Source organism: Desmodus rotundus, chromosome 9 (genome assembly GCF_022682495.2).
Source record: "Desmodus rotundus isolate HL8 chromosome 9, HLdesRot8A.1, whole genome shotgun sequence".
Taxonomy (NCBI): domain Eukaryota; kingdom Metazoa; phylum Chordata; class Mammalia; order Chiroptera; family Phyllostomidae; genus Desmodus; species Desmodus rotundus.
Window position 1 is genome coordinate 100,137,681 of NC_071395.1, and position 19,053 is coordinate 100,156,733.

Sequence of the window (19,053 nt, forward strand, 5' to 3'; positions counted from 1 at the left end):
TTTCAGAAAGCTTCTGTAGGAGGACACCCATCTAAATTAATAAAGAGTCAAGATTATAAAATAATTTTCACTAATCCAGGTTTAGCTCCTTCCCATGGTAATTCCAAGCAGACTAGCAGAAGTCCTCGGGTGTCTCTTTAATGAATAGTTAAACTCGGTGTTTAATCAGCATGTCATCCTTATAAGCCCCCAAAGAGTTTGCTCTTACAAGCGGTTTCAACATTGTCCCTGCAGTCTTAGCTGCCTCGTGCACTTGCTTAGAAGGTCAAACATTCAACAACTGATCTCCTATTTCATGTCAAACACTGATTACCTTGAGTAAACACCCCAAATTGGGAATCAAACTACAGCTTGTGCTCACTCAAATTGTTCAAAATTCTGACTTTGGAAGGTTTGGGTTTTAAAATATTACCTGTAACTGGCAAGAAGTAATTCACAGACATCACATTTAGAACCCACCTGCCAATGTGATACTCTCTTCTTAGCGTCTCTACGAGGCTACTCCCCAAGCCCAAATTAAGGGCAGGACAAGCAGCAGACCCCCTTCCCCCAGACCCAGCCACACCCTTGCGCATTGTGAGTGGTTGATAGGTCTTAGACTCACACCACTATGCCCGGCTGGAGAAGAACAAAGGCAACCCCTACGGCAGTGTGACTGCCCCCAACAAAGACCTGAGAGGCAGGTGGAGGGAAGCAGTGATATTTTACAGTTAAGCCCTACTGCTGGTACTTGAACTAGTGCAACTCCTGCAGCATCGTTTCCTCTCCTCTTGCCTTTGATGCCAAAATTGTGTTCTGACAGGTGGGAACCAGAAGTCTGACCACTGACAAGCTGTCCCCTGGGGTCTTCTGGTGGCCGTGGCTGTTCTGAGGCCCAGGAAATCACTTCATGCTCATTCACCATACATGTGCGCAGCCTACAAACTGCAAAGTTCTGTGGACTGTACCTCTGCCTTAACAGCCACCCCCTGAAATGACACCCTCCCGACCTCCAACCCCTCCTGCTCTAACCTCCCTCTTACAGTCCAGGCTCATTCTCTCATCCCCTGCTCAAAACCCTTCCATAGCTTACAGCTGAAATTCCAGGACCCCTGTGATCTGGACTCAGCCTATCTCCCAACACACATGATCCCCTTAACCTGGACCAACTGAACTGCAAGAGGGGTGAACAGTCAGACAAAATAGGGCCCTGCTCTCCAGCCAACAGTCTCTGCTAAAACAACTACTAATGGTGCGTTCGAAGCCCTGGGGATTTGTTAAAATGCAGATCTCGATTCCAGGGTCTAGGGTAGAGCTCAGGAGTCTGCATTTCCAGCAAGCGCCCAGATGCTGTGGCTGCTGCTGGTCCCTGCACCGCACATTGAGTAGCAAAACACTATGTGATCTTTTTAATGTCTAATTTGTATGTGTCGGGGGTGGAGGTTGGTGAGGGGATTGCGGTAGTCAAAATAACTTTATTCTAAGATGATGTTAACTCTATAAAATTACCATGTTTGTAGATCAAAACATCAATTTCCTATGGTTCAACCTAATACAAGAGGCAATCCATCAACCAGCTCCTAATGGAAACCAAAGTTTATGGTATGAGAATTTTAGCCAACTCACCTTGTAACAGAGAGGAAGTGAGACCAAATCAAAGTTCTAAATGTGTTAACCTGAGCTTAAAGCAGAGCACACGTGACACCTATATTTGCCAGCTCCTTTCTCACGGACCCTGGCTCCTACTGAATCCCACTCTGCGGGGCACCTAGGAGACTTCTTCCTGCCTTTTTCAGTCTTGTAAGCTAAAGAGAAGGATCACTCCACTGGGTTGCCTTCCACTGCCCACTCTCCGGGGCACGGTTCTCAGAACATGCCGGAATTTCAAGGCCTGCCTTCAAGCACTGGCACATCCCCAGGTGGCTTTGTAGGTCACCTGGTGGGAAGAGCTCAGCAGATGGCAGGATGTGTTTTGATTCTCAATAAGAAGCTTACTCAACACTGATGGGAGGTGTGGCAGGTCCCCCGCAGCTCCTGGTTTTTTCTCATGGCAACACTTCTCCGCCTACAGAGAGTTCTGGCTGTGCGTGTGGGCTGGAGGAAGGGAGGGAGAGGCGATTGATAATCACAGGTCTGAAATACCTGCCTGGCCGAGTCCTGCGTAGGCGGAGCACATTCACCCGCCCCTCCCTGTGGTTGCCCTTCTGATGGCAGAGTAGCTGCTGTATAACCATCTGCCACCATTGACAAAACTCGCAAGAAGTGCAAAAGCAATAAGCAAATAAGATATTTCAAGAGCAGCAGGAGCATGTGTTCCCTTCTATGAGCAGCTCTACCGACCGAAGCTGTTCGGCATAGTCTCAGGTTTGAGGTATCGTTGGTCTGATTGGGCACTGATGGGATATTGATGCTTATCAGTCAAGTTGCACTAGTCCACTCCAGCTGCCTTCTATCTGGAGAGCTTTTAACAAATACCAGCTCCCTATTCCCACCCCCAGATCAATTCAATCAAAATTGGAGAGACAGGCACAGGTAGGTTTTAAAAGCACCCAGGTGATTTGGATGCACAGGAAAGGTTACAAACCACTGTGTTAAAGGTGGTTTTTTCAAAGATCAAGCAAAAGCACCTTTGTTGATCAGTGACTCTTCTCAGCTTCTGAAACTTCAACTTTTTAAAAAATGCAATACATGATGTTGTTAATAATGAACACTCTCATACTTTCAGAGTCACAAATCATTTTTACATGCATTATCTTATTAGATTCTCAAATCAGCCTGTGGGAAATGCTAACGCCGTTAAGAAAGATAGATGCTGGGCTTGCTGTGACATTGTTTACAAGAGACGAAAAAAAAAAAAAAGGAAACAACCTGAAAGCTAGGGAGACAATAGTTAAATATGTTATGGGGCCTTTGTGCAACGGAGAATTCGACAGCTACTAGAAAGGCTTCCGTAGATCTATACACATTGACTTAGAAAGGTAGCCACAAACTATTTCTAAATTTTAAAACACCAAATTCAGGATCAGGATTATAAATTTTTACATTTCTACTTTACTTTTTTCTCACTCTTTTTTAAAATATATTTTATTGATTATGCTATTACAGTTGTCCCATCCCCCCCCTTTATTCCCCTCTGCCCTGCACACTCCCTCCCACCCGCATTCCCACCCTCCATCTTAGTTCATGTCCATGGGTCGTACATATAAGTTCTTTGGCTTCTACATTTCCCATACTATTCTTAACCTCCCCCTTTCCATTTTGCACCTACCATTTAGGCTACTTATTCCCTGTACTTTCCCCCTATTCCCCACCCCGTGCCACCTACCCACTGATAACCCTCCATGTGATCTCCATTTCTGTGATTCTTTCCTGTTCTAGTTGTTTTTTTTGTTTTGGGGTTTTTTTTTTTTAGATTCAGTTGTTGATAGTTGTGAGTTTGTTGTCGTTTTACTGTTCATAGTTTTGATCTTCTTTTTCTTAGATAAGTCCCTTTAACATTTCATATAATAAGGGTTTGGTGATGATGAACTCCCTTAACCTCACCTGGGAAGCACTTTATCTGCCCTCCCATTCTAAATGATAGCTTTGCTGGATAGAGTAATCTTGGATGTAGGTTCTTGCCTTTCATGACTTCAAATACTTCTTTCCAGCCCCATCTTGCCTACAAGGTTTCTTTTGAGAAATCAGTTGATAGTCTTGTGGGAACTCCTTTGTAGGTAGTTATCTCCTTTTCTCTTGCTGCTTTTAAGATTCTCTCCTTATCTTTAATCTTGGGTAATGTAATTATGATGTGCCTTGGTGTGTGCTTCCTTGGGTCCAACTTCTTTGGGACTCTCAGAGCTTCCTGGACTTCCTGGAAGTCTATTTCCTTTGCCAGATTGGGGAAATTCTCCTTGGTTATTTGTTCAAATAAGTTTTCAATTTCTTGCTCTTCCTCTTCTCCTTCTGGCACCCCTATGATTTGGATGTTGGAATATTTAAAGTTGTCCCAGAGGTTCCTAAACCTCTCCTCATTTTTTTGCATTCTCGTTTGTTCATTCTGTTCTGGTTGAACATCTATTTCGTCCTTCTGGTCCAAACCGTTGATTTGAGTCCCGGTTTCCTTCCCTTCACAGTTAGTTCCCTGTACATTTTCCTTTATTTCACTTTTCATAGCTTTCACTTTTTCCTCTATTTTGTAACCATATTCATCCATTTCTGTGAGCATCCTGATTACCAGTGTTTTGAACTGTGTACCTGATAGGCTGGCTATCTCTTTGTCGTCTGGAGCTTTTATCTGTTCTTTCATTTGGGCCATATTTTTTGTCTCTATGTGCCTGTTACATAGTAAGGGGCAGAGCCTTAGGTATTCTCCAGGGCTGGGCAACCCACGTTGCTGCTTTGTGGTGCTGTCTGTGGGGGAGGGGTCTGAGAGGGAACAGTGCTACTTGCTCAGCTCTCTGCTGGCTTTCAGTCACTTCCTCTGTTACCCACAAGCAACTTGGGCCCTTCTGGGGCTGATTCCCAGGTGGGTGGTTTTGTGTACATTCTAGGACCCTGTGGGTCTCTCCAGCAAACTCTCCTGTGAGGCTGGGAGTTTCTCCTGCCACTGTAATCCCCACAGGTTTTTTCCATCAGAGGTTTTGAGGCTTTATTTTCCCACACTGGAACCCTGGGTCACTCCCCAGTTGTTTCTCCCAGTTTATCTGCACTCGAATGTGGGACTGCCCATTCCACCAGCCACCACCTTGCCGGTCCCAGTCCTCCAGCTACCGCCTTGCTGTGAGTCCTCTCCACCCTGGCTGCCCGTCTCCACCCCTCCTACCAGTCTGGATGAATGTTTCTTCTTTAACTCCTTGATTGTCAGACTTCCATATAGTTCAATTTTCTGTCAGTTCTGGTTGGTTTTTATTTTTAAATTTGTTGTTGTCCTTCTTTTGGTTGTGCGAGTAGGCACAGTGTACCTACCTATGCTTCCTTCTTGGCTGGAAGTCTAATTCTTTTATTCTTAACAACTTTATTCGAGATGTCTTTGACATGTAAAAGATTGTGTATATTTAAGGTATATGACTTTTGATGTTTTGGTATGTTTATACATTGTGGAAAAATAGCCATAATCAAGATAAAATAATACATCCATCCCCTCCACATAGTTACCATTTGTGTGTGTGTATGTAAGAAGATTTAAGATTTATTCTCTTAACAACTTTCAAGTGCACGATGTAGTATTGTTAACTATGGTCACCAAGCTATACATTAGACCCCCTAGAACTCATCCATTTGCATAACTGAAACTTTGTACCCTTTGGCCAACATTTCTCAAATGCTTTTTTCTCTCATTTCTCCCTCCCTCCAGCCCTTGACAACCACCCTTCTAGTCTCTGCTTCTATGAGTTTGACCATTTTATATAAGTGAGATCATACATATGTGTCTTCCTGTGCCTGGCTGTTTCACTGAGCATAATGTTCTTCTGGTTCATCCATATTGTTGCAAATGGCAGGATCTCCTTTTTTAAGGCTGAATAACATTGTATTATGTATCTTCTTTATCTTTTCATCCATCCGTGGACACTTAGGTTGTTTCTATATCTTGGCTATTTTGAAAAATATTGTAGTGAACATGGAAGTTCAGATATCTCTTTCAGATCCAGATTTCCTTTCCACTGGATATATACCCAAAAGTGGGGATTGTGGATCATATGATAGTTCTATACTTAATTTTCTGAGGAACTACCATGCTGTTTTCCATAATGGCTGCACCAGTTTACATTCCCACCGCCAGTGTACAAGGGTTCCCTTTTTTCCACATCCTCGTCAACACTTGTTTTCTCTTGTCTTTTTAATAATAATCTTTCTGAAAGGTGTGAGGTAATATCTCATTGTTTTTATTTGCATTTCTCTGATGATTAGTGATATTAATCACCTACTCATGTACATATTGGCCATTTGTATGTCTTGAGAATTGTCTGTTCATGTCCTTTGTCCATTTTTTAATCAGACTATTTATTTTTTTTGCTATGGAGTTGTATAAATTCCTTATGTATATTCCTTGTATATTAGTCCCTTACCAGCTATATGGTTTGCAAATATTTTCTCCCATTCAATAAGATGCTTTTTCAGTCTTTTGAATGTTTTTCCTTTGCTGTGCAGAAGCTTAGTTTGATGTAATCCTACTTGTCTATATTTTTGGTTTTGTTGTCTGTGCTTTGGTGTTATAACCAAAAAAATCCTTTCCAAGACCAGTGTCAGGAGGCTTTTTTTCCCTGTGCTTTCTTCTAATAGTTTTACAGTTTCAGGTACTGTGTAATTTATTTTGAGTTGGTCTTTGTATACAGTGTGAGATAAGGATTCAATTTCATTCTTCTGCATGTGGATATTCAGTGTTCCCAACATCAGTTATTGAAGAGTCTATTCTTTCCTCATTGTGTGTTCTTGGTACCCTTGTCAAAGATTAGTTGACTGTAAATGTGTGAGTTTATTTCTGAGCAGTTTATTCTGTTCCATTGGTCTATACTTCTGTTTTTATGCCAGCGTCATACTGTTTTGATTACCATAGCTTTGTAATGTATTTTGGAACCAGGAAATGTGATGCTTCCAACTTATTTCTTCTTGCTCAAGATTGCTTTGGCTATTTGGGGTCTTTTGTGGTTTTACAGGAACTTTTGGATAGTTTGTTTCTATTTCTGTAAAGAATGACATTGGAAATTGACACAGATTGCATCATAGTTTACTTTGAGTTGTATGGACATTTTAACAATATTAATTCTTACAAGCCATGAACATGGGATGTCTTTCCATTAATCTGTGTCTTTTTCAATTTCCTTCATCAATGTTTTACAATTTTCAGTGTACAAGTCTTCGCTTCTTTGGTTAAGTTTATTCCTAAGTATTTTATTCTTTTTGTCACTATTGTACATGGGATTGTTTTCTTAATTTCCTTTTTCAGATAATTCATTGTTACCACATAGAAATGCTACCAACTTTTGTGTGTTGACTTTTGAAATCCTGCTAACTCTACTGAACTCATTTATTAGTTCTCAGTTTTTTGTTGTGGTGGAGTCTTTAGTGTATTCCACATATATGATCATGTCACATGCAAACAAAGATAATTTTACATTTTTCTTTCCAATCTGGATGTCTTTTTTTTTTCCTGGTCTAATTGCTCTGGCTAGGATTTCCAGTGCTATGTTGAATAGAAGTGGCAAGAGTGGTCACTCTAGCCTTGTATTGGATCTTAGAGAGAAAGTTTTCAGTTCTTCCCCATTGATTATGATAAAAGCTGTGGGGTTTTCGTGCATTGCCTTTATTATGTTGAGGTAAGTTTCTTCTGTGCCTTTTTAAAATAGTTTTTTATCATGAATGAATAGTGAATTTTGTCAAACGCTTTTTCTGAGTTTACTTCAGGTGATCATGTAGTTTTTATCTTCCGTTCTGTTATTACAGCATATCACATTGTTTTGTATATACTGAGCCATCCTTGCATCCCAGGAATAAATCCCACTTGGTTGTGGCATATAATCCCTTTAATATGCTGTCGAATTCAGTTTGCTAATATTTTATTGAAGATTTCTGTGTCTGTGCTCATTAGGGATATTGGCCTGTGGTTTTCTCTCTTGCACTGGTCTTGTCTGGCTTTGGTATCAGGATGACGCTGGCCTCACAAAATGAGTTTGAAAGCATTCCCTCCTCTCCTATTGTTTCAAAAGAGTTTAAGGCAGGTTGGTGTGAATTTTTCTTTGAATGTTTGGTAAAAGTCACCTGTGGAGCCATCTGGTCCAGGGATTTTCTTTCTCAGGGGAGAGGTTTTATTACTACTTCAATTTCCGTATTTGTGCTCATCTATTCAGGTTTGTATTTTTTCTCGATTCAGTCTTGGTAAGTTATATATTTGTAGGAATTTACCCATATATTGTTTTGAAGCCCGATGCGTATATGTGTGTGTGATTTATAAGCACAAAAAAAAAAAAAACCCAATCTGGAAATGTAAATTCTAAACTGTTAGGAGTCGTATTGTTTGGGCTAGGATTAGACAGGTGTGGGAGAGGGACTATCACTTTTTTCCTTCTCTATGTTTTATATTGTTACAAAAATTATACTTCCGTGCTGTTTAAAAATCTGTTTTAAAAGCACAGCCCTAAGATGAATCCAAAGAGAGATAATCATACTCATTTTTCAGAGGAAAGGACTGAGTCCTCCTCGGGTGGGGTCTTGCTCACATGGCTCAAACTTGGTGGGGCATTCGGTGACTATGTGGGTATGCTGTGTTTCACCATTTCTTTTTTAAAAAAGAGATTTTTTTTTAATTAGGTGACGGGGGAAACCTGTTTACTGGAATGCAGTTCCCGGACCCCTTTGGTTCCCCACACTGAGTGTCGCACAGGTTCTCATTGATCTCCAGTGAACGAGGACGTAGTTTAACCCTGCACAGTCAAATGACCGGGGGAGGCTGGTGCACCGGCAGCCTGAGACATCGTTTCTGTCTCCTTTAGGACCTAACACTTCCCCGCTCAGCCAGAGGCTGGGAGCAGGATTTACTCGCTGCCAGTGGCAGCTGTTGGTGCAGCATGTTGGCCCCTGCAGGGCAGTTCCACTCCTAATAAGGGAAATTCACTTTACACATGCTTCAGGGGAAATGTCCTGAGATGGAGCCAGAGCCAGATGGGCACTGAGCTTATGAAAGGCATGCTTGTTACCAGGAAACATTTGCAAATATGTATGGGTATTTTTGTATATGTGTGTATATGCATGCATTTTATGCACACACACACGCACACACACATCTGGAAATCCCTCCGATTACAAGATTGTCTTTCCAGTTGTTCTACAACATACTTTACCGTTTACCCTTATGGAGGGCGGGGGGGGGGGGGGGGGGTTCTGTGCCTCATACATTTTAATGCTGGAGTCTTGTCCTTATTCCTGTTTTCTTCCTCCTGCCAGGTGCAGCTCATCCACTATAACCATGAGTTATATACCAATGTCACAGAAGCTGCAAAGAGCCCGAATGGACTGGTGGTAGTTTCTATATTTATAAAAGTAAGTGTCTTGCATTCCTTTATTCTTCTCCTCTTGCCATCCCCACCCCAATCTGAATGCCTCTTTACAGTCCTGTTGGATCTTAGAAATAACACAAGGGGTGGTGTACGTGCCCAAGAAAAGCTACAGGGTGGTGATTTCACATCCGTGAGATTTAGGAACAATGAGGTCCCTCTCAGTGAGATGCAAAAATGATGGGTTTCATTTCAGAGCATCAGGGCCCAGGAATTTGAGCAGCTTCTGTCCTGGAGGGGCGGGCGGGGGAAATGTGCTGGACCCAGAAGCAAGCTTCAGGTCTCATGTCATGCAGAAAAATCAGAAAGAGGTGATAGGAGGGGAAGGGGTGGCTCACTGACAACCCACAGGATTGAAGCCCAGCCCATTGCTTGGAAAAAAAGAGATCCAAGGGAAATGTGAGATGCCCTCCCCGCCTGCCCGGCACTGCACTGCACGGAGCAGCTCCCTCCAGCTTCTGCACAAGGGCTCCAAGCATCGCCCTCCCCTCTCGTTCTCATGAGCATCCCCCGGGGAAAATTAAGCAAAGATCACCAATGCTGACTTTATGACACTCTAGGGAGGCTCCTCATCTTCCTAACAGTCACCGCCAACAAATCTCCAGTGAAGCCAATTCTAATTTGTTAAAAGGTAATTACTGTTCACATTTTTGACAGATGGAGACTGAAACAGGTATGTAAATTTAAAGGAAGAAAGAAAAAAAAAATGGTCTTTTCAATTAGGGGGAAAAAAGCAATGCCTGGCATTTCTGAAAGCTGGCAGTGACTGTGTTAACCCCTTAGGAAGTTTTGGCCAGACCGTTAGAGGAGGTGCCCCACTCTAAACTTGGAATCTGAGGAAGACGATTGATAGAAATCCAGCATTTGCCACTATGGGGTTGGAACAGAGCTCTGGTGATGACATCATCATTGTGCAGAGAATGGGCACAGGGGCACCCCAGGTACCACTCCCTCGCCCGCCCTGAAAGCATCAGCCTTTGCAATGGGCACTTCGCCCTGCCTGGTCCTCCCTCTCACAACTCCACGCCTACCCCTAAGTCTTATCCCTCACCTGGGGCAGGTCCGGCCTTTCTGTGGTCTGGGCAGAGCTGTACATTGGGCAAGGGCACTTGTAACATGTTGCTACCCCCTGACCACCAACCCCAAACTCCTCCAGCTTGTCATCACCAGAGAGAGGAAGGGGGCTTTTGGCCAGGGAAGCGTATTTTTTAGGCCTTTATAATACCTGATGTGACATCCCATAAAAATTGGTCCTGCCAGGCTCTGCTCTATATCTCCTGGCTCCATCACAGGCCTTGCAGGTTCCTGAATGCCAGGCGCTCGAATACGTACTTTGCATATATTTTATCATTTAACCCTAATAAGTCTGCAGGGTGGGCATTGGTGTTCTATCCTGCTAAGGAGGTGAAGGGTCCAGAGACTCTTTGGCATTCCACCCAAGTCCACGTAGCTCCTAACAGCCCATCTAGGAAGGGAACCCAGGTCTTGCTTGACTGTAATATGAATGACCTCCTTCACACTCTACGCCTCCCCAGGAGAGCTGAGGGGAAGCAACTGAGAAGAAGACGACAGAAAGTGACATTTAAAAACATCTTCCCCCACCCCCATGCTGCCCACAAGGACAGGGCAAATTCTATATCCCTCAGCCAGCCCCAGTTATTGCTAACCAACTGGTGCATCCATCCCAGGCCACACTCACTGAAGGGAAGCCTGCAGAAATGTCACAGTATTGGACACACCCACCCAGGCGCTCACCTCTCCCGTGGCTTTCCCAGGGAGTGACTCTACAGCCAATGTGGGCTGCCCAACCATGCGTGCCTATCGGTGGCTGCCTCAGCCGCAGTCCCTGACTCTGCCTCGCTTTGCTCAATGCTTCCGGGGTCATTGAGTGTCATCCTGGAAGTGCAGGTGCATCACAGCTGACAGGGTGACTGGCACGCCAGGAAGTCGGCCTCCTCAACAGCACACTACTGGTGTGTCTCGCTCCACCGAGATTATTGACGCAGGTCCTGGCTGCCTCCCTGCAGGTGGCTGGGAGGAACTATGCCCCTGACCCTGAGGTCAGTGAATGGGTGGTGACTTGCTCTGCATGGTCTTGGTCCATTTTGTCCCTTAGGGGTGCTTCCCTTCTTTTCCTGAGCAGACCTGAAGCTTTCTGGCTAGATCTCAAAATAAACCACAGCATTCCTATCTTTATACAATATAATCAACTTCCAGAAGTTCCAGCTGTGACTTGTCATCCACTCAGCCCAAAACACCGGCTGAGTGTGGGGCACAGGCAGGCCCTGTGGTCGCCACTGGAACATAGAAAAGAGCTGAACAAAGCCGTCAGTCTCTAAGAAAGAGTGCACAGCCTTTGCTGGCCTGCCCTCCACCTGATCCTCCCGCCTCCCCTTCTCAGCTCCCTGCAGGGCAGGCAGGAACCGAAAATGAGAAGCCCCGCATCTGGGTCAGCTGAGCCCTGGAGGTGCCGCCCTGGGCAACGGCAGAGCCATAGAAGGGTCGGAGTTGTTGGTTAAAAATAGGAGACTTGTTTATCTGTGGGTTTTACTTATCTCCATCCCCTCCTTTTTCCCCATCCTTCCCGTGACCACAGGGAACCAAGATTTGGCTGTAATTGCTACTCAATCACACACCATTAACTTCCCACTTAAGCTCACTTATACCAAGTACATATTTTATCCTCTCACCCACGCAGCCAACACACTGGGGCCCACAAATCATCTGTGAGCACTTTGGAAGTTTTTCAATTATTTTTAATCAGCTCAGAAGGGTCCAGTCCCAACATTGGCACTGCCCAGACTCACCGAATACCAGGAGCCCAAGGCACCCAATTACGGGTGCTAGCAGATTCCTTACAGGCCACCACATTATATTTTGTTGCGCCGTGAAAGGCTCTCCTCCTTTCACCGGGGCATTGGTACAGACAGGTGGCTTCAGGCTGTCTTTGAAACAGCCAAAGAGGATGGGAAAGTCAAAGTTGGGTTTGGCACTCTAGCCCCTAGGGGGCAGCAGTGTTCGATTTGGGACTTTTCTCCATTTGTGTGGGTGGGTTTTTAAAACACCCCTGAGCATTGTCACGCACCAAGCTCCCTTTGGTGTGTGTCTCAACACAATACACCCAGGAAACTGTGGGAACAGAGAGACACATGGCAGGAAAATAAACAATCTGGGCTATTTGCAAACTAAAAATTACCTGTTGCTTATCTAATAATAATCATCATCTGCTGTAATTTTGCCAAACCTTAGAATAAATCAGATTTAAAATGTTGATGTGTCACAACATCCGATCAGTAGCTGAGGTGTAAATTGCAGAGTAGGGCTGTGCTGAGCCAGGTAGGAGAGAAATGACTAGGATGAACAGTGATGCCTCAGCAACGCTGAGTAAAAAGGGGGTGCCAAGAAAACAGTGTCCACGGTTATGTGGGGGCACATCACAGTCTCCAATGGTGGTCCCCTGGATTAAGCTCCTGGAACCTTGGCTTTTTCTCCCAAAGAAGTATTTTGGAGACCTGAGGGCAGGGACATAAAATGGGAACTGATCCCTTATAGGTACTTGGTAAATATTTACTGGATGCATAGGTGCATGGATGAATGGATGGATGGATGGATGGATGGATGGATGGATGAGTGGATGGCATGGTGTATGATATATTTGGTTTATGCAATAGAGAACAGTTATGTAATAAGGTTCTCTATTACTTTTAGAGATTTGTTGTCATCTCCTGAGACCCCTGTTCTGTATAGTCTTTCTCACTCTCAACCTAGATGACTATCCCCTTGCTAACATGCAACTCCCTATCCCCTTTGATGGCTCCCCATCCCTACAGAATGAAGTTTCAATGCCCTAACATGACTGTCAAATCCTGACACATGCTGGCCCCCGCCTACCCCTCTAGCCTCACCTTCCATCCTTCCTCCATATTCTCAGCTCCAACTACGATGAAGTGCGTGCCTGAGCATGGCTAGTTCTCCCGTGTCTGTGTATGAGACAGACCCTCTGCGTGTGATGTTTTTCCTTACCCCTCCTTGTTTCCACACTCTACCATGAGAGCACTTTGTTAACTTCTACCCGTCCTTCAGGACTCAGTTCAGGGCCCTGGCCAGGTAGCTCAGTTGGTTAGAGCATCGTCCCAATACACCAAGTTTGTGGTTCCGATCTCCAGTCAGGAATACATCCAAGAATAAATCAGTGAGTACATAAATAAGTGGAGTAACATCACTGTCTGTCTCTCTCCCTCCCTCTCTCTTTCTCCTTCTCTCTCCCCTTCCATCTCCTCCCCCACCCTTCTTCTCTCTCCCTAAAATGAATTTTTTTTAAAAGGACTCGGTTCAGGCCTTAGCCCCCAGATTCCCCAGGTGGATGGTCCTCCTCTAATACCATCATACCTGTGATTCTATGCTAGCAGTGTTCATGCTTTATTATAACCACTATTTACTTAACCCGTCTTCTTTCTCCAGACTGGGACTTCTGGAAAATAGTGTCTGTATATTTTACTTCTGAATTTCCAGCCACCGCAGTGTTTGACACCTGTTAGACCCTCAAGAAATATGAACAAACAAGCGAATTCTTGGAGGCAGTGTTTACCCTGGGAGAGTACTACCCGGTCATTAAAACAAAAATTCTTTTTGTCTCCCCTAGGTTTCTGATTCATCAAACCCATTTCTTAACCGAATGCTCAACAGAGATACTATCACAAGAATAACATACAAAAGTAAGTTTCTTATGCAGCAACTATTTCTCATACAACAACAATTTCTTATGCAATTATCCTATAAAGGTTAGCTCTGTCTGAAGGCAGGAAGCCGGAACGGATGATCTCCAAGGGCCCCTTTCAGCTCCCTGATCCTTTAATGCGGTACAGAAAGTCACTCTGGAGAGGCAAGGCTGGACAAGAAGCAGCTCATTTGAAACAGACGTCCCTGGGGTGTCTTTGTCATCCATGCCTGTCTCAGGCAATAATGATTATTACGAAGGTGGTCGTCATTATCCCCTGGATTGGTAATGAGCCGGGGCACTCTATTGGCTGACAAACTCCACCATGGCAGCTCGCCGTATTTGGGGCTTTGCCAATTTCGGGATGGAGAAAGCATTCACCAGGTAGCTTACGTCCAACCCCAGCACCGACAGCGCCCCTCAGCTGGGCCAAGTCTCCCTCTCTGTGTTGCTGGGCCCCCCTTCAGGCAGAGGCACGGTGGCATGTTTCTTCATCTTCGTGTATGGCCTGCTGATCTGGAGGACTCTGTCCCATTTCCGTGGGTTTCCAGGACGTTTTGTCTCTGCAATGTGTAAGCAGGAAAGGGAGGAATTGAAGGGAGAAGAGGGAAAAGGGCTACTGTCACCCACAGAAATCCCAGAAGTTAGAGCATTTGGGACAGCTTACATGAAATGACACATACCAAGAGATAAAAGAAGTCAGTACCAAAAAAAAAAGGTCTTTTTTTTTACCTGAGGTGGGATTCAAGTCCTGACTTTTCCTTAAGCAGGGAGCTTCCTCATTTTGGCTCTGTTTCCTCATCTGTAAAGTAAAGAAATTGAATTTAAGGTCCTTCTAGGATTCTGAATCAAGCAATAGGTAAATAATGATTTTCACAAAAGTTAAAACACGCCACTTCCCTTTGGCATGTCCTCCACCAAGTGAGGAGCTCAGCTGTACCTTCTGCCTCTGCTTCCCACGGTGATATGGCAAAGGAGGAGTGAATGCACACAAGTCCCTCCTCGGACGGCTGGAGGGAGAGTATGAAGAACCCTCTCCTTGTTCACGGGTTCACTCATTCAGCAAACATTTCCTGCACACCTGCCCAGTGAGAGACACCAGGCAAGGCTCCCGGAACATAAAGATGGGCCAGGCCCAGCCTTCCCCACAGACGCTCGCTGGAAAGTCACTCCCATGTGAATGAAGAGGATGGGGTGTGGTGGGGAGGGCTGTGGGGTTGATGAATGAACCTGAAGGATTACACTCCACCTAGAGGGACATCACCCTGAAGAATGAATCAAGTTGTCTCCAGAGCTATCCCGCCCTTCCCCATCAGCACCCCTAAGAGTTCCCAGCTAAAGAAGACATTTCTGCCTTATGTGCAAATAGAACATTTGATAACTGCCCATAAAAGATTACTAGTCTTTTAACTTTTTTGATTAAAAAAGCATGAAAATTAAATAAAATGTTTTTAAATAATCTTGAATTTGCAGTTTTAGAGACCGTGAAAAGCCTTGAAATCGCACATTAAGCCCCAACACACAACCTAACAGATTGCCAGCTGCATAATCAATCATTAGCGGGACCGTCCTCCCTGCCCCACCCCCGGCTCTGGTCTGATTAATTTTACGTGATGTAGCTGCTGCTGAAGAAGAACCATCCACGTGGGTCTGCACTATGGGAAGTTGTATTGATTCTGCTGCAAACAGGGGCTGGAGAGCCAAGGTGACAGGTCTCATTGGGACCAATGATATATGGCTATTCTGTGGCCAAGAGGAACTTCAACTTCATCTACTTCAAATGAGGTGTGCCTCCTGACTGCCACCCCCGTCAGGCCTGCCGGGACTGAGAGGGACACGCTGTGGCGAGAGTTGGAGTGGACAGCAATGTTAAACCCAAGACCTTCGCACATATGTATTGAGTGGCTCCTGAGAGCGAAGATCAATAGTGAGGACATGTTCCTCGTCCACAAGGCCCTCATTCTTTAGTTGGAGAGACAAACATGTCATTGTATAAAGATTTGTAAAAAGTTCAGTGGTCAAAATATGAAGAGAATTGTTTTGGATCACGGAAGATCTGCTCAGGATTACATGGCAAGATTGCACAAAGCAGGTGCCATTCAAGTAAGGACTGAATAGATGAATAACTATTTGCTGGGGGAAGGAGGGAGGGAAGGAAAAAAACAGAAAGGAAGGAGGGAGGGGAGGGAAAGGGAAGGAGAGGACAGGAAAAGGGAGAAGGAGGGAAGGAAGGAGACAGCCAGGAGGCTAGAGGGAGGGAGACATTCTAAGCCTAGAGAGCAGTCTCCACAGCATTGAAGGGATGATGAAGCGTTCAAAGGGAGGAACTCTGTCTTCATCAGCTCTTCATCGAACCGTGTGCCCTACAAACACTGGGGTTGGCCTGAACTAATGGAGGGATGAATGGCCCCCACTGGTAGCAGGGACAGGGGCAGAGGGAGTGAGTGGCAGGAAAGGTGGTCTGCAGCCAGATCTCGAAGGGTCTAGGTGCCAGGCCGAGGAGGGTGTGCAGAAGATGTATTTGAAGAAACTCCCTCAGTACATCTCCAGACGCCCTTCAAGAAATGCAGAGAGAAGAGAGCAGGGGCCCCTCCTCCTTCTGTCCCTCACAATCTATCTGTCAGGGCCCAGGAAAGAGAAGGGAGAACTAAAAGAAGATAAAGAGACCCCATGGGGACACCTGAGTGAGTTAGGCCCCCTAATCACAGGCATTTTGTGCTCTTACACACATTGGGGAATAATGAAGGTGTTCCCGGTAGCACACTTGTCACGTACCTGAGGGGGTGACACCACAGGGATGACGGTGGCCCCTATGTGTAGGAATGGCCTGGACACACTATTCCCAAAACTCTGTGGCTGAAAGGATTGATTGGCTCAGCAGGAGAGCGTGGGCCACCACTCTCCCCTGCAGCTAAACTCCCCAAGGCAGCCAGCCTGGGGGAGGAAGACAGGAGGCAAGCAGGGGAGTGTCTGGATCAGGAGCCAGTCACTAGGATGCAGCCAGTAGGGGGAAACACAAGCCTGAAAGTCTCTCCATATGCTCGGCCGGAGGCAGCAGGCGATGCCACCATCAGCCCATGAATTCCAGTCAAGATGAGGACACCACCACCTGCTCAGGGGCACCTATCAGTGTACTGTTTCTATCCTTCTAAGATATGAATGAACCAATTCCCCCAACTGCCGCCCAGCCACATACCCAGGGACACCGGACCCTGACCTTCACCCACTCTCCCCACCGACCCATTCTGCAGCTGCAACCAGAATGACAGCCCAGCATGGCCCCAATATGCCCCATCGCTTAGATGTGGTGCCCACTCTGCAACATGCTGAGCATCAAGAGGACAGAAGTGATGCCAACTGAGAACTTTCTGCTCTCCAGGCTCTGGGCTGAGAGCTTTACCTGCAGCACCTTACCTAGTGCTCACAAAGTACCTACCTTCAAAGTAGATACAATTGCCATCCCAGTTTACAGATGAGGAAACCAAGCAAGTCACTTGAAGTGAAGTCACTTGAGGGGGTATACATCTAGTAAGCAGCTATTAATAAACAAGCATTCCGCATTATAAAAAGCCTTCAGCGACACACGTTGGCCTCACTGCTGCCTTTGTGGTCAGTTGGGGTGGCTGTGCTTCCCGCTGCAAGCAGGCAGGTGGGCCAGGGCAGCGTGGCTCCACGAGGCTGTTGTCTTCCTGGGGGATCAGGTAGCTCACCCAGGGCAAGGACTTCTGATGGTGAAGGTCAGAAACGTGTGATATTACTCAAGGCCTAGGCTTGAAACTCACACACAGGCACATCTATCCACTTTCCATCGGCCAAAGCAAGCCACATGACATCCTTTGTACTTCAAATACATTTCGTGGTCATCTTGAAAAAGAAATAAATTAAAAATGAATGAAATGAAACGAAACAAAGTAAAATAAATCTTCCCGTGGAGGTGGGATGGGAAGGGAGGGAGCATGTCCTGAACGATAAGCTACTCTTCTGCAACGGGAGAGCAAGGACTCAAACAGAAAAGCAAGGAACGCTTACCTCTGAGGTCTTAAAACTAGTTGTAATGCTGACACTTTCACATTACATGGAACTTACCAGCATGTTTTTCTCTTACGTCCAACTTCAGTTCCGTCTGAAGAGCCATCTCTTTGCTTCTTGCATTTGTTTCCACTTGGAAGGGACATAAACTAACCACAGAACTTGGGGGAACTTTGAAAGATCAGGCCCATACCACCCTCAGCTCTCTGAACTCCTGCCCATCCCCTGGCATGGGACCACCAGTGGAGATCAGAGGGACACAGTGGCACTGCCACTGTTGGCACATGTAGTAGTAGTCAGAGAAGTCGTGAGGTCAGTCTTCCCCATCAGCCATTCCCTTGGAGGCCATCGTCACGAGAAGTCGATCTAAGACTTGGAGTGGAGAGTGACGTGACCTGCTGACAGGAGGTCACTCTGTGGACTTGGGTAGGGATAGACCGGAGAAGAGCAAGCAGCAACGCTGGGAGGCGATAGCAGCGATCCAGATGATGAGACGGTGTGGATCATGACCAGGCGAATGTCGGGGAGGTGGGGAGAGAGGCTGGGGTACGTCTTGAAGAAGGAGCCAAGACATTTCTTGACCGATCAGATGTGTGATATGAACAAGAAGAGTCACGGATACCTGAGGTTTTTAGCCTGAGGAACTGGAAGGAAGACATTTCCATCAACCAAGATGGGAAGACTGGACGAAACATGTGAGTGGATGGGAAGGGAATTAGACATGTTAAGACATGTTAACATTAGACATGTTTCAGACATGTTAAGCTTGAGATGCCGATGGGGTGCCCAATAAGAGGGATGGAGTAGGCAGTTGGACATAGGAGTCTGGATTTCAGGAGACAAAACTGAAGATATAAATGCGAAAATCACTGGGCTCCAGATGGCATTTAAACTGGGAGAAATCATGGGAGTGAGAATAAATAGAGAAGAGAGGCGGACACGTCCTCACTTTTAAAAGAGCAGCTCATGTCCTCGTGACATAGGCTTGCAAATCACTCCTAAAGATAACTTTGAAACCCCAGCCTGGAAGGGCCTTTTGAGTGTGTGTGTCACCAGCTAACTGAGGGGGCGTGAGGGGCACGAGCAGTGTGGAAGCGTGGGGTGAAAGCACCGCACGATGGCAGCCCCCTCAAGGGACACAGTCCCTTGGCTTGGTTTCTTCATAGATTAGATGACTAGCAGGAGAAAAGGAACTGTGTGAAGCCATTATTCTATTGAGACAGTTAAGAAAATCCATGCCCGGGAACCCATTAAAGGAGGAAAGAAGAAGCGTCTCTCCAAACAACTGGGAATTTTGGG

At 45.6% G+C, this 19,053-nt stretch overlaps 1 protein-coding gene and 1 long non-coding RNA gene across 2 annotated transcripts in view; one reads left to right on the forward strand and one right to left on the reverse strand.

Annotated features, from left to right (window-relative positions):
* The window catches only part of CA10 (carbonic anhydrase 10), a 440,111-nt gene that overhangs the window by 408,007 nt on the left and 13,051 nt on the right, over nucleotides 1–19,053 (forward strand). The window contains exons 6-7 of the mRNA XM_053912093.2: nucleotides 8,899–8,994; nucleotides 13,651–13,723. Of these exons, the coding sequence (XP_053768068.1) occupies nucleotides 8,899–8,994; nucleotides 13,651–13,723 (169 nt within the window). The remainder of the gene's footprint in view (nucleotides 1–8,898; nucleotides 8,995–13,650; nucleotides 13,724–19,053) is intronic.
* On the reverse strand, nucleotides 13,738–14,798 carry LOC123477930 (uncharacterized). Its single transcript, XR_006652967.2, has 3 exons — nucleotides 14,666–14,798; nucleotides 14,458–14,527; nucleotides 13,738–14,288 (listed from the first exon to the last, which is right to left on the reverse strand). It is a non-coding gene; the product is annotated as an uncharacterized lncRNA (long non-coding RNA).